The following is a 14,999-nucleotide window of genomic DNA, read 5'->3' as shown; positions in this document are numbered from 1 at the left end:
CTCTTAAGTGGGTTGTTGGTTTTGTTTTTGTGGAGTTTCTTGATCTCTTTGTAGATTCTGGTTATTAACCCTTTATCTGTTGCATAGTTTGCAAATATTTTTTCCCATTCTGTCGGTTGTCTCTTCACTCTCCTGACTGTTTCTTTTGCAGCACAGAAACTTCTCAATTTGATGCAATCCCAATAGTTGATTTTGGCTTTGACTGCCTGTGCCTCCCGGGTCTTTTCCAGAAATTCTTTGCCTGTGCCAATATCTTGAAGGGTTTCTCCAATGTTCTCTAGTAACTTGATGGTGTCAGGTCGTAGATTTAGGTCTTTAATCCATGTTGAGTGGATTTTTGTGTAAGGTGTAAGGTAGGGGTCTTGCTTCATGCTTCTGCACATGGAAATCCAATTTTCCCAGCACCATTTATTGAATAGACTGTCCTTGCTCCAGGAATTAGTTTTAGATCCTTGATCAAATATAAGTTGGCTGTAGATGTTTGGGTTGATTTCTGGTGTTTCAATTCTGTTCCATTGGTCTATCCATCTGTTTCTGTACCAGTACCATGCTGTTTTAATTACAACTGCCCTGTAGTATGTCCTGAAATCTGGTATTGTGATGCCTCCGGCTTTGTTTTTGTTGTACAAGATTGCTTTAGCTATTCGAGGTCTCTTGTGCCTCCATATAAATTTCAGCACCATTTTTTCCAGATCTGAGAAGAAGGTCTTCGGTATCTTGATTGGTATTGCATTGAATCTGTAAATTGCTTTTGGGAGAATGGACATTTTGATGATATTGATTCTTCCAATCCATGAGCATGGAAGATTTTTCCATTTCTTGGTATCCTCTTCTATTTCTTTCTTTAAGGTTTTGTAATTTTCATTGTAGAGATCTTTAACGTCCTTGGTTAAGTTTATTCCAAGGTATTTGATTGTTTTTGTAGCTATTGTGAATGGGATTGATCTTAAATGGGGTAATTTATTATACCCACTGCATAAACTTGAGCCATAAAGTGTAATATGTTATAAGATTACCATTTCCCTTTTTGTTCACAGCACAGTGGCTTAATTGACAATTGAAATGGGTAAAATGAACTATTATTAAGGATAGGGCATGACATGAACATGAAAATCTCACTCACTGGATGTGTACAGCTTCTACTGAATATGTGTGGTAGTAAAGAACAAGCGCCTTAGAAAGCACTTGGGTACCAGCTATATGAGTGAAAGAGGTGGAGAGGATGCTGGGATACAACCCTCTCTTTCCCACCTCACAAGGTCTGTGTTCCAAGAGGGATGTGGCAGCTGTGTTTCAGACAATGCGGCATAACTGGGCAAGATGACTACCTTGTCTGTCTTCCAAAGGGAACATTGGGTTGGGCATTGACTTCATCTGACCAGTCTAATACTTGCCGTAAATAATACTTAGGGATAGATAAGGTCTTACCATACTTTACTCTTTCCAACCTACCACTTCTTCCTGCATAGAAGGGGAGTACCCAGGAAGGCTCCTGCTGTAGTGGTTTACATATGAGCAATGTGCCTGAACCAGAGTCCTCACTCAGAAAGAATCTAAATTAGGAAGTAGACTAAATCAAAGAGAAGGAGAATCACAACAGAAAGGAGAGAGGCAGACGAAAGTGATGACTCCAAGAGAGGTGCCCTGATTCTTTGCTACTGAGAATGCTTCAGAAGCAGAGAATGATAGGGTAGCAGCTCTTCTCAGATGAAGTACCAAGTCTTAGCTGACTCTGAGAGAAGTTGCAGGAGCTATCCTGCCTCAAGAAGAAAAATTGAACTAAAGTAAGGACTCAATAGGATTATCTGGAGACAATATGTAACATCATTTTGTGAATTCTCATTACTTTTCTTTTTTACAGGTAACCTGAGACAAAACATTAGTAGCATTGTCTTGGACAGGCAGTGGTAAAGCATTAAAACATCTGCATACTATGTTATTATGAATTAAGATCTTTTTTAGCATCTTATTTTATTTATTTTGTTTTTTGCATCTTATTTTAAAATCTTTCCAGAGCAGTTCAGGCAAAAGAGATTTCTTAAATTATCACAGGGCAGGTTTTAAGTGTATGAGAGATACACTTTTGTAGAAACTTCAAATCATGTGACTGACAATTTTTATCCACATAAAATGAATAGAGCGCCTTCATGCTGAACAGTTTCAGTGTAGTTGTATCTTCTTTTTTTAACTTTTATTTAATAAATATAAATTTCCAAAGTACAACTTTTGGATTATAGTGGCTTTTTCTCCCCATAACCTCCCTCCCACCCAGAACCATTCCATCTCCCACTCCCTCTCCCATCCCATTCTCCATCAAGACTCATTTTCAATTATCTTTATGTACAGAAGATCTACTTAGTATTTGCTAAGTAAAGATTTCAACAGTTTGCACTCACACAGAAACACAAACTATAAAGTACTGTTTGATTATTAGTTATACCATTGATTCACATAGTACAATATATTAAGGACAGAGATCCTACATGGGGAGTAAGTGCACAGTGACTCCTGTTGTTGATTTAACAATTGACACTCTTATTTATGATGTCAGGAATCACCCAAGGCTCTTGTCATGAGCTGCCACAGATATGGAAGCCTTTTGAGTCCAGAAAATCTGTCGGTTTTTAGACAGGGCCATATGCAAAGTGGAAGTTCTCCAACATGGGAAGCAGTCCATACAGCAGACTCATAGAATGCAATCACTTTAAGTAGCACTCTGACCTCAGAATCAGCCCTTAAGGCATTCTGGTTTGGCTGAAAAGCCCATGAGAGCATTTCAGACATGGAAAGCCAAGACACTGTGGCAAAAAGTGTCCTTCATGAAGGACCTCGGTGGGAGAGACCCCAGTGAAAAAAAAATGGTCATCAAAGAAGGAGGTACTTTCCTCTGAAGGGAGGAGAGAACTTCCATTTTGCCTATGGACTTATCTAAATACTGAAGGAGTCTGTGGATTCAAAAGGCTTCCATAGCCTAGGTAGCCCATGTCAAGAGCCTCAGGTGATCACTGACATCATACATAAGAGTGTAAATTGTTAAATTAACAACAAGAGTCACTGTGCACTAACCTCCCATGCAAGACCTCTTCCCTCAAAGAGTTGTTTTAGGAAGCTAGCAAGAAAACTTATTTTCAAAGATTTATCCATTTTAGTATATTAAGTGGCGGACATACTTATGGCTCTTAAGTTTTAGTTAGACCAAAATGCCCAACTCCATTGCTTGTTTTCTTAGGTGCTTCTTTAATTAATGACAAAATTTGTTCCCAAAGACTTACTTTCTTTTAATGTATTAAGTGGAAGATATTCTTATGTCTCATGAACTACAGTTATGTCTACATGCTCACAAAAGAGGTATCATCCTTGGGTGTTTCTTTAAAGGTAAATAAGTTTCTCAAAAACAAACAAACAAACAAACAAAAAAAGAAATTAACTTCAAGATGCAATGACTTTGACCAACCCTTGTCTCAACTGTTGAGAAAACATTTTTTTCTTTTTATTTTATTTTTTACTTCTCTTTTCATACAAATTCATGACTTTTTTTTTTTTTTGACAGGCAGAGTTAGACAGTGAGAGAGAGAGAGAGGCAGAGAGAAAGATCTTCCTTCTGTTGGTTCACCCCCCAAATTGGCCACTATGGCTGGCGCACTGCGCCGATCCAAAGCCAAGAGCCAGGTGCTTCCTTCTGGTCTCCCATGCGGGTGCAGGGCCCAAGTTCTTGGGCCATCCTCCACTGCACTCCTGGGCCACAGCAGAGAGCTGGAATGGAAGAGGAGCAACCGGGACAGAACCGGCGCCCCAACCGGGACTAGAACCCAGGGTGCCGGAGCTGCAGGCAGAGGATTAGCCAATGGAGCCACGGCGCCGGCCTCATGAACTCTTTAATTACTATTTACTTAACCTTTGTGCATAAAGTTAATTGAAAATAGATCTTAGTATAAAATAAGACTGTGAATAGGAGAGGAAGGAAGAAGAGGAGTGGGAGTGTGGGTGGGAGTGTGGGCAGGAGGGTGAGCACAGAGAGAAGAATCACTATATTCCTAAAGTTGTACTTAAGAAATGCATGAGAGATTAAAGTGAAAATAATATTTCTATAGTTTAAAAAATTTATTGCTATGTTAAAGCATTTCCATATCCCTGACAATAAATAAGAATTTTTTCAAGTAAAGACCTAAAAAAAAAGACTGCAAAAATGAATGATAACTCAAATGACAGGTACACGAGATAAATGTGGTATAAGATAATGATCTCTGTTATTTTCAAAGGGCATCAGGGAAGGACTGTGCTTAGGGAAATAATAATGATATCTTATTTCATGTGTATATAATTTAATGTGTATGAATTTAAAGTACTATGCAAAATTTACGTGACTTATTTATCCATTTTGCAAAACAATAATAAGAGATAAGATCATTGTTACCATATTCAAAATAGTGAACCAAGGCTCTGTGAATTAACCAATCTTAACAAAATCTGCTAGACAAATTTAGCCAAATGGGTTTATCTTAGAATCAAACAAATCATCCAGATTATGCTAAGCCTAGTGGCCTTCATTTTATAAGATTTGATCATTTCCAAGTAGTTTTCAAAGGAAAAAAGAGAAGAGATTCACATATAAAATGTCCTATCTTGTTTAATATATTTTTATTTTTAATTTCTCCTTACAAGAAAAAGTAAAAGTAAATGAAAAATTTAAAAGTTGAATAAAATGCTGTCTCAACCTAAAAGAAGCTGTGGCAGTGTCAAAGAAAGACATACAACTATGTAAGATATATGTAAGTTGTATATACAACTATGTAAGAATAATAATTCCTGTTGAAAGGATCTTGAAAGGAGGACATTTCGTGAAAGGTGGAAGTCAAATTACCCTTAACAGGAAAGATGGGATTTGGTAAATGATGACGTTATCAAAGAAGACCATTGCGAATAGTGTCAAAGAAAATACATTTTAGAGAACATTCCAGAAATATTAATCAATTCATTTTGACTACAGCTGAAGACAAAACAAAGAAAGTCTAAGATGAATCTAAAAATATGTCAAGGCCAGAACATGCAAGCCCAGTAACAGAAAATGCTGTAGCATATAAAATTTGTTATAATACTGTAGAAAAATTAAAATTTAATGCTCACCATTCAGCAAAGATAAGCATCAGACAAAACAAAGTAGAATTGTTCAGTTAGGAAAGTTGTCAAATGATAATGCAAGAAATGATGGACTTGAAATCTTAATTTCCATCTCCAGAAGAGATAGATTATTGCGGCACAACATTCCTTTGAGATATTGGCCCACTGCAAGGCATCATTAAGGAGCTAGCAAAAAGATGAAATGCAATTTTCTGCCAAAAAAAAAAATCTAAAGCATCCTTACCTGTAAAACTGTGTGCAGCTTTACCAGCCACAGCTAGGAATACAACCTGAGGCTAACAGGCCAACACAGGGGATGAAAACAATAGCTCATTTATGTAGAGGATAGCAGGGGCAGGGTGAGACAGGGACCCTGCCTGAAACTTGATTAGAAGTTCTAAGTTCCTGATTACAGATAAGATGGGACAAAGTGAAGATTATAAAGACATGAACACAAAGATAAAGAAGAAAAGAACATATTAACAAGTGCCAAATACAATTCTTCCCCAACCTCCCAAAAACTAAAAACTTGCCAACCTTCTTTACAAACCAAAAAAACAAAGAAAGAAACTCTAAGAAGAAAGAGAAAATATGAAATGTTTCACCCAGAGAGATGATGAAGACTCAAAAATCCTAACCAGGTCTAGGCACCAGTGGATGGAAAATCTACCTCAGGTGCCAAAGAGGAGAGTTGTGTCAATTCAGGGCAAAGCATTCAGCCCTGAGTCAAAGTTCTGGGGACAATAGCTGTATGTCAGCCCAAGCAATCTTTTTTATTTATTTATTTATTTATTTATTTTATTTTACTTATTTGAAAAACAGAGTTACAGAGAGAGGTAGAGCCAGAGAGAGAGAGAGAAAAGGCTTCCATTCCAAGTCCATTCCTCAAATGGCCATAATGGACAGAGCTAAGCTGATACGAGCCAGGAGCCAGGAGCTTCTTTCAGGTCTCACACGTGGATGCAGAGGCCCAAGGACTTGGGCCATCTTCTGCTGCTTTCCCAAGCCACAGCACAGAGCTGGATAAGAAGTAGAGCAGCTGAGACTCAAACTGGTGCCGATATGGGTTGCCAGCACTGCAGCCTGGGGCTTTAACACACTGCAGGACAGCACTGGCCCCTCAAGCAATGCTTATGGCACAAAAACCAGGAACAATTCTGCCAGGGTGAATCAGAGATAGGAAATGAACTTTAAGGGCATCACATAAATTCTGTTCCCTCCAAGGTCAAACACCCCCACAATAATCCAGTTCTCTTTGGTAAGCCTTGCCTACTCATAGTTATGCAACAGATAGGGAAAATCCCCAGATAACCACAGAATGCAGGAAAGGCAGATATCCTTTGAAGCAACAGCAAACAAAGATTTACAAATAAATTTTTTCATTGTTGTTTGAGTTATTGGGGAAAAAAGTAGAATCAGAAGTCATTTCAGGATTTCCTTTCAAATGCAAAACATAATCATCTGTTTCCAAAGTAGGTGGGTTACTCTTACAACCTCCTCAGAAGGTTCTGGATTCCCTGCTTGATCTCCTTGGTTCTCACTCCATAAACAATGGGGTTCAGAGCTGGAGGTATAAGGTGGTGCAAGATGTTTAGCAGGATGGGAATATCTGGGGGAATTCTCTTCCTGGCTAGGTTAGTGATGACCAGAACCAACAGGACTGTGCTGAAGAAGAGGATAAGAATGAAATGGGAGCCACATGTGCTCAAAACCTTGGCCACAGCACCCTCAGCCTTGATTCTTAGAACAACTTTCAAGATAAAGTAATAGGAAAGAAATATAAGTATGAGGTCAGAGCCCAGCAGGGTCCAGCCAGCCACAAACTGATAGAGCCGACTGAAAGTGATATCATCACAAGAAAGTTTGGACACAGAGAGGTTAGTGCAGATACAGTTCTTGATGATGTTCTCTGCACAATATCTGAGTCGGGCAGAAAGGATGGGAACAGGAAGAGAAAAGAAGGCATTCCTGGTTATAACAAAGATGGTCGCCCTAAACACAAACTGGCCAGTGATGATGGATGGGTATCGCAGTGGGTGGCAGATGGCCACATAGCGGTCAAAGGCCATGATCATGAATGTGCAGGACTCCATGGTGAGAAAACTGTTCATGATGAACATCTGGAGGAAGCAGGCAGAAAAACTGATGGACCTGAGGTCAAACCAGAAGATGGCCAGGACCTTGGGGATGACGGTGAGGCAGAGCACGATGTCCAGCAGGGAGAGCAGGCTGAGCAGGTAGTACAAGGGTTCATGCAGAGAAGCCTCCAGGCAGATGGTGATCAGGAGGGTGGCGTTGGCCCCCATGGCCACAAAGAAGAGGAGGCTGAGGGGCAGGGACAGCCAGTGCTGCCAACTCTGGTAGTTAGGGAAGCAGATGAGGAGGAATTCAGAGATAGGGGTAATGGTAAAGTTGCTCGGAGAAGCCATGGAAAATATCCTGATGGAGTTGGAAATCCAGAGTACCTTAAAATGAAGGACAGAAGTATATCAATGCAGACAGTACCTATGTTAGATGTAGTGGAACTTGAGTTTCTGCTGGGGCCCTGTACCTGTCTCAAAGATATACTTATGTTGCCTCCGTCACCATCATCATTGCTAATGTTTAACTGGACATGTGTCATCTGCCAGGCACTATGATAATTGTTATTTATTTATTATCTCATTCATCCTCTTAAAAAATACTACAGAGTAGTTAATATAGTCACCCTTGTGTTACAAATAATGAAGGCAATAAAGGGAGCAAAGTAGTGTGATCAAGATTAGAGAGCTGGTAAATGGAGAAGGCAGAAGTGTGAACTGGAGACTCTGATCATAGGTTCATGGTTCTCAGCCACTACACCATTTAGCCCTGACGAGCACAGTTATTTAACTAAACTCATCCTCTCTTTGTTGTTTAGAAGGGATAGCTGCATGAAAAGCTCTGCTTAGTTGAATCCATGTAAGCCCAAGGAAATCCTAGCCTCTGCTCCACAGAACTGGACAGGGCCTGATTTCAGGATTCTTTATTCCCATTCTTCAGAAAATATTGGGTTATTGCCTTTGACTCCATCCAAGGGCAATAATTTCTTCCTTCCTAAAGAAAATTTTGTAAATACGTTGTGTTCATCATTATCTTAGAGAATTATTTGTTGTTGTTTTCCTCTTTGCAAGTGTTCAGAAGTGTTTTTCTTTGGTTTGATTCCTTTAGAAGCGATTGTGAGTGAATGTCCTGTTCTGGTGACTGAGACAGTCAGGACTAAGGAGCATACCCAGAGGAATACAAAATATTCTGTTTGAGTGATATGGCTCTTCTTTCAATACAAAGCAGGATCTTCAAGGAGACATCCAAAAGAGGAAAACATTTTGAAGCATAAAAGGTAGGAGAAATATGTTAGCTCAGGCAGAAAGTTAAGAAAGGCCTGAAAGCTTCAGGAATTTCAAAGGTTGGGCTATCTGAAGATAGCATGGAGGTTAATGCGGCTCAACCATGTGGGTATCTGACATGTTCCACTTCATAAGGGCATTGGGATACCTTGCTGTGGTCACTCTACAAGCTAATCTGCAAGGAATACTATCCAAAGCTGAGCCTCTTATCATGGGGGCCTTGAGTGATGCATGCTAAGCCTTTCTTCTCCTGCTCTGAGGAAGCCCAGACTTAGCCAGTATATTATGAAAAACACAGTGGGTTAGGAATGTTCCTGGTACTTTCTAAAGGCTAATTCCTCCTCTGTTCTCTGGATGAATCCTCCATAGAGACCTCTAAATTGTCCTGTGTCTCTGACACTCCAAGTCCCTGCCTGCCTTTAAGATAATGACCCCTTTCTTTATAGTAAGAACCACTTCTTAATCTCACGATGGACATAAAGAAATTGATTGAAGAGGCATTTCAGAATTGAAATCAGAAATAGTTATGGAACCTGGATGAGTAAAGAAAGGCCTGTGCAGATTGTCCTGACTGTTGATGTACTATTTAATACTTTATCCCTTTTAGTTTTTTTGTTGTTGTTGTTCTAGTTAATACTATTGGTTGAACTCTGTAATCAACACACATTTATTCTTAGGTGTTTAAATTTAACTGAAAAGTGATCCCTGTTAAATATAAGAGTGGGAATAAGAGAGGGAGGAGATGTACAATTTGGGACATGCTCAATCGGACTTGCCCCAAATGGTGGAGTTAGAAATGTGCCAGGGGATTCCAATGCAATCCCATCAAGATTGCACATACCAATGCCATCTCACTAGTCCAAGTGATCAATTTCAGGTCACAATTGATCACACTGATAGGTATAAGAGTCAAAGGGATCACACAAACAAGACTAGTGTCTGCTAATACTGATAGAATAAAAAAGGGAGAGAACAATCCAACATGGGAAGTGAGATACACAGCAGACTCATAGAATGGCAGATGTCCTAAATAGTACTCTGGCCCCAGAATCAGCCCTTAAGGCACTCAGATCTGGCTGAAGAGCCCATGAGAGTATTTTAGGCATGGAAAGCCAAGACACTCTGGCAAAAAAAAAAAAAAAAAAAAAAAACACCTAAATGAAAGATCTCTGTGAGTGAGATCCCAGTAGAAAGAACAGGCCATCAAAGAAGGAGGTACCTTTCTCTAAAGGGAGGAGAGAACTTCCACTTTGACTATGACCTTGTCTAAATAAGATCAAAGTCAGCGAACTCAAGGGGCTTCCATAGCCTTGGAAACTCGTGACTAGAGCCTAGGGAGATTTCTGACGCCATAACAAGAGTGTCGAATTGTTAAGTCAACAACAGGAATCACTGTGTACTTTCTCCTCATGTGGGATTTCTGTCCTTAATGTGTTGTCCAATGTGAATTAATGTTATAACTAGTACTCAAACAGTATTTTACACTTTGTGTTTCTGTGTGGGTGCAAACTGATGAAATCTTTACTTAATATATACTGAATCGATCTTCTGTATATAAAGATAATTGAAAATGAATATTGATGTGAATGGAATAGGAGAGGGAGCGGGAGATGGGAGTGGTGCGGGTGGGAGGGAAGTTATGGGGGGGGGAAGCCATTGTAATCCATAAACTGTACTTTGGAAAATTATATTTACTAAATAAAAGTTTAAAAAAAAGAATAAACTGAAAAGCATTTAAAAAAATGAAAGGCCTGTGCAGATTCATTATTAAGTATTGCACAAGCATATACTTAGTACTTGATCTTGGGCAACCTTAGGTGGAACAAACTGAAGAGAAAAAGAGTGAAACAGGATCTTGAATCTCAAGTCACAGCATTACAGATGACTTTCTATTTTGGATCTTATGTAATAGAAGCAATGAAACCTTCAATGAGAAAACTGGAAGGGGAATAAGGAGAAAAAGAGGAATTTAAGAACAGGAAGTGAATTTGTACTTAAATTATATACCCAAGATGCTTGCAAAATATCCAAGTAGAGTTTTCTAACAATCATTCAAAATATCACATGTATAGAAATCAAGAAAAAATTAAGTCTGTAATTGTGTTTTTGTTGTTATGAGAGAAATAAACAGGTATAAAAAGGTAAAGTAATTGAGGAAAGCCTACATGTGTTTTAAATTCTAAAATTTAGAGAATTTTCAAGTGGTGTTGGTAGTTGCTGAATTAGAAGGAAAATAAAATATTTGATTAAATAAAGTTCCATGGAGATAGATTGGAAGGGGATTAAGTTAATACCATCAATTAAGACCTTTTGAAAAAACTATGACATAAGTAAGGTCTCTAGTTTTTCCCTACTCCCCTTTTCACAAAATAAAATTTCTATACTGAAAACCAGGAGTGCTTTCCACATGTCAAAAACTGTGGTCTTGTTTTAGTTACTTTAATCAGGGACAGCAAACAGAATAAGAATTATCAAGTTGGATCTTTACAGGAAAGTAAATAACCATGTTAAATCTCCAGGATCATTTTCAAGTTGTAGGATGAGAGCAAGTATCCTTGCCTGGAGTAGAAATATTTTCCTCTAAAATAGGAAGAAATTACCCATACTCATGGACCCATTTGGGTGTGAAAGGCAAGTTCTTCCTGTTCTGTTTTCCTACAGAAATAGTTACTTTCCACACAGCTTATTCTGAAACGCTATTCAGAAACCAAAATATTTTTTCCTTTTTATTAACTCTTATAAGAAACCAGTCTTGCTATTAGTAAAATGGTAACTGATGTTCTTGAGTAGCATCCTGGAAATAAATTATTTCTGTTCCCTTTTAGGAATAACCAAAAACTATAATTTTCCGATTCTTGCTATCTTCCAAGCAAGTTCTATCATAGAAATCTTTCAAGGATTTAGTTTTTCATACTTGGGATGGGAATATATATTTGAAAAACAAATGTATTTGACACACCTAGAGCTCCCAGGTCAGTTATCCAAAAAAGAATACTGCTACAAACTCAGATAACTACCAGGCCATCCCCTTGTCTAAGCTAAACGTTTTCTTTCTTCCTTTGTACTTAACTAAATTTTTTAGTATTAATTTTACTACTTAATAAATTATTCCTAAGAAATAGAGCATCTCAAAAATTCCAAAAAGACCATAACTCCCACAAGACATGTCTTTGAGGACTAAGAACTAGGTACATATAGAAACAGTAAGCAAGATATTTGAGATTCACCAAAATAATATAAAAGCTAGTCTGTGAATGAGTTTTAGTAATATAACCTTATATAGGCACACATTTTACCTGATAAGTAAGTTGTCTACACTTCCTTGCAATTACCCTTGCACATTAAGTCTATTTTTTGTAGACTTACCTGATTTGATTCCTGCTGCTTCTTTTGTAGGTTACTATATTTTCCCCTAACTTCTAAATAAAGTGCAAATGGCCAGCTTCTAATACTGGTAATAGTAATGGCTGTAATAGCCAAAAAACAGGAAAGATTCAAAAAGTCATGGCAAGATAAGAAGTAGTGCAGGAGGCATACATCAATATAGGTGGAACTGATCCTGCCCTTGTACCCTTTGACAATTCTCCTTTAGGAGGCTTGATTTGTGTATAAGGATGCATCAGACTCTACCTTTCAGGGAAGATAATGAAAGTATTTATTCAATCCAGACATATATGCAGTAGAAAAGAAAAATTCTCCATTCATTATAGGATTTTAAAGCAAACCAGGGATTCCAGGGTTAAAACAGGAGTAAGGACAATTATGTATCACTTCTTCTCTATACTTAAATATATGATCAGGAAAATGGCACTCAAAGTGTACCTGAGAAATAAGAAGTACAGAAAACACACTCACCTTTTCTGAGAAGGCTTTTTCTTCTTTCCAATACTTACAAGTATGCCTCCTCAGAGTAACTTGACCTATTTGAACAAATTAGAAAAGAGTCAATGTATTCTTAGTATCTGGTCTTCATGTTAAGCATACTAGGGCATAGCATGAATTAAGCAAAACCACTACCTTCTGAGAGCTTAATAGATAAAAATAACTTGCAAACATTAATAATATAGTTGTGACTCTAATATTGGCAAACGTAGAACCATGAGAAAGAAAAATATAGATGAATGAAACTGTGATATAATTTGAGGGCGGGCAAGATGGCGGAATAGGAAGGGAGCACACTGATAGTCCGGGGAGAGATAGTTTAATAAAAGTGGAGATACTGCAGGTTCAAGGAAGAGTAGGGGAGGAAACAGCAGAAGAAACTCTTCCAGAACGCGTGATTCACAGCGGACCTGTGTGGAGAGCGTGGGAGCCCACAGTTCGGGACACCAGCGGCAGACTCAACACACCAGCGCTGGAACGCAAGGTGAGCCGAACCTCAATAGCCCGAGACACCGGCAGGCAAGCAGAGAGAGGAGACTAGAGGGAACGACCCCCGGGGGGGAAAAGTTCACCAGGCTAACTGGAAGAGAGAGAGAGAGAAAAAAAAAAAAAAAGGTGACTGGTACGGACACGGGTTTCTCTCTCTCTGCTCACCTCTCAAGGGCGAGCAAGACAAAGAGCAGGCGCCATCTTGGACATACGTCATAAGCAGAGCGACCTCAGGTCTGCACCGGCCCTGAGCCTAGCAGAAAACCCTGACTCTGGGTGGGGCGAATTAACAGGAGATTAGGACCTAGTAAATTTGTGGTGCTACTGAACTGAGACTGTGAAAAAAGAGACGGTGGGGGAGAGAACTCACGGAATTCACCTGAGTACTCTCCAGAGACACTACAATTCCGTAACTTTGGCAACCCAGTGGGAGACTGAAGGAGAATTTGAACCCACTCTGAGGGCCAAACAGATTCCCTGTGTGGTCCTTGGGAAAGAGCTTCCGATCTCTGGCTCCTGTGGGTATATCATTTGCCTGCTAACTACCTCCAACTTCGTTCAGCTGTGCGGAATTACTTCCCTTTTGAATCAAAAAAAGAAAGAGAGAGAAAGAGAGATTTACCACTCCTAACCTGGGAGTGTCACCTTTGGGACACCAAACAGAGCTCTCAGGCCACACCTATCTCAAGCCCTAAGGCTCCATCAAAAACAGATAGTCCACTTAATCTAGAGTCATAGTATAACAAGAAAAAGCACCACAGTGAAGAAACCAAATATCTCCAATATGCCAAATAACAAATGCAAAAACCGAGGTAATAAAAACAAGGAAGTCACCATGACGCCCTCAAATGAAAAAGACACCCCAATTCAAGATTATGAAGATGATGACATAGAAGAAATGCAAGAAGCAGATCTCAAAAAATTGATAAGAACATTAAGAAGTTCTCAAAAACAAATTCTTGAACTACATAAAGCCTTAATGGACAAGATAGAAAATCTCTCTCGTGAAAATGAAATATTAAGAAAGAATCAAAATGAAACGAAACAATTAGTACAACAGGAAACTGTGATAGTGACTGAAGTGAAGAATTCAATAGATCAAATGAAAAACACAATAGAGAGCCTTACAAACAGAATGGGTGAAGCAGAAGAGAGAATATCGGACTTAGAAGAGAGAGAACAGGAAAGGATACAGTCAGATCAAAGAAAAGAAGAGGAAATTAGAAATCTAAAACATATTGTCAGGAATCTTCAGGATACTATTAAAAAAACCAACATTCGGGTTCTAGGAGTTCCTGAAGGCATGGAGAGGGAGAAAGGATTAGAAGGCCTTTTTAGTGAGATATTAGCAGAAAATTTCCCAGGTTTGGAGAAGGACAGAGAAATCCTAGTACAGGAAGCTCACAGAACCCCTAATAAACACGACCAAAAGAGATCCTCACCACGACACGTTGTAATTAAACTCTCCACAGTGAAACATAAAGAAAAGATCCTAAAATGTGCAAGAGAGAAACGTCAGATTACTTTCAGAGGATCGCCAATCAGACTCACTGCTGACTTCTCATCAGAAACTCTACAAGCTAGAAGGGAATGGCGAGATATAGCCCAGGTACTAAGAGAGAAAAACTGCCAGCCCAGAATATTATATCCTGCAAAGCTATCATTTGTGAATGAAGGTGAAATAAAGACGTTTCATAACAAACAGAAATTGAAAGAATTTGTCGCCACTCGTCCAGCCCTGCAACAGATGCTTAAAGATGTGTTACACACAGAAACAAAGAAACACGGTCATCAGTATGAAAGAAGATAAAGGAAGGAAACCTCACAGCAAAAGATCACAGGGAATTCAAAGCATATATTAGAACTTATCTTTGGCAAATGGCAGGGCAAAGTTACCACTTTTCATTAGTCACATTGAACGTTAATGGCCTGAACTGTCCAGTTAAAAGACACCGATTGGGATTTGCTTTTTAACCTGATGCAATTTTAAATGATGCTTAATTTTGTTTTTAAATTTCAAATCCTAGCTCTTACCCATACATGGAACAACAATTAAATTGTACATGTAATTCGCCACTTTGCTACACTAACATTGTTCCAGGGGTACTTATGATGTACTTTTGAATTTTCTATACATGCAATAAT

The 14,999-nt window shown here is 38.8% G+C and overlaps 2 protein-coding genes across 2 annotated transcripts in view; both read right to left on the bottom strand.

Annotated features, from left to right (window-relative positions):
- Positions 1 to 13,127, bottom strand: part of LOC103350505 (olfactory receptor 52N1) — a 189,437-nt gene extending 176,310 nt beyond the window's left edge. The window contains exons 1-2 of the mRNA XM_008266784.5: positions 13,020 to 13,127; positions 12,339 to 12,403 (exon numbers count right to left, since the gene is read on the bottom strand). The gene's annotated coding sequence lies outside the window, so the exon portion shown is untranslated. The remainder of the gene's footprint in view (positions 1 to 12,338; positions 12,404 to 13,019) is intronic.
- LOC100357201 (olfactory receptor 56A4) lies at positions 6,606 to 7,906 on the bottom strand. Its single transcript, XM_008265110.4, has one exon. The coding sequence runs from the start codon at positions 7,545 to 7,547 to the stop codon at positions 6,606 to 6,608; it is 942 nt and encodes a 313-aa protein (XP_008263332.3). The 5' UTR covers positions 7,548 to 7,906.
- Positions 13,128 to 14,999: the final 1,872 nt, after the last annotated feature.

This window comes from Oryctolagus cuniculus, chromosome 1 (assembly GCF_051225735.1).
Source record: "Oryctolagus cuniculus isolate XC-2025 breed Fujian yellow rabbit chromosome 1, ASM5122573v1, whole genome shotgun sequence".
Classification (NCBI taxonomy): Eukaryota; Metazoa; Chordata; class Mammalia; order Lagomorpha; family Leporidae; genus Oryctolagus; species Oryctolagus cuniculus.
This window is presented reverse-complemented; position numbering and strand designations above follow the sequence as displayed.

Bases quoted from the DNA above. Each gene is read 5' to 3' on its own strand.
- LOC100357201 (XM_008265110.4), bottom strand. From the start codon at position 7,547: ATGGCTTCTCCGAGCAACTTTACCATTACCCCTATCTCTGAATTCCTC.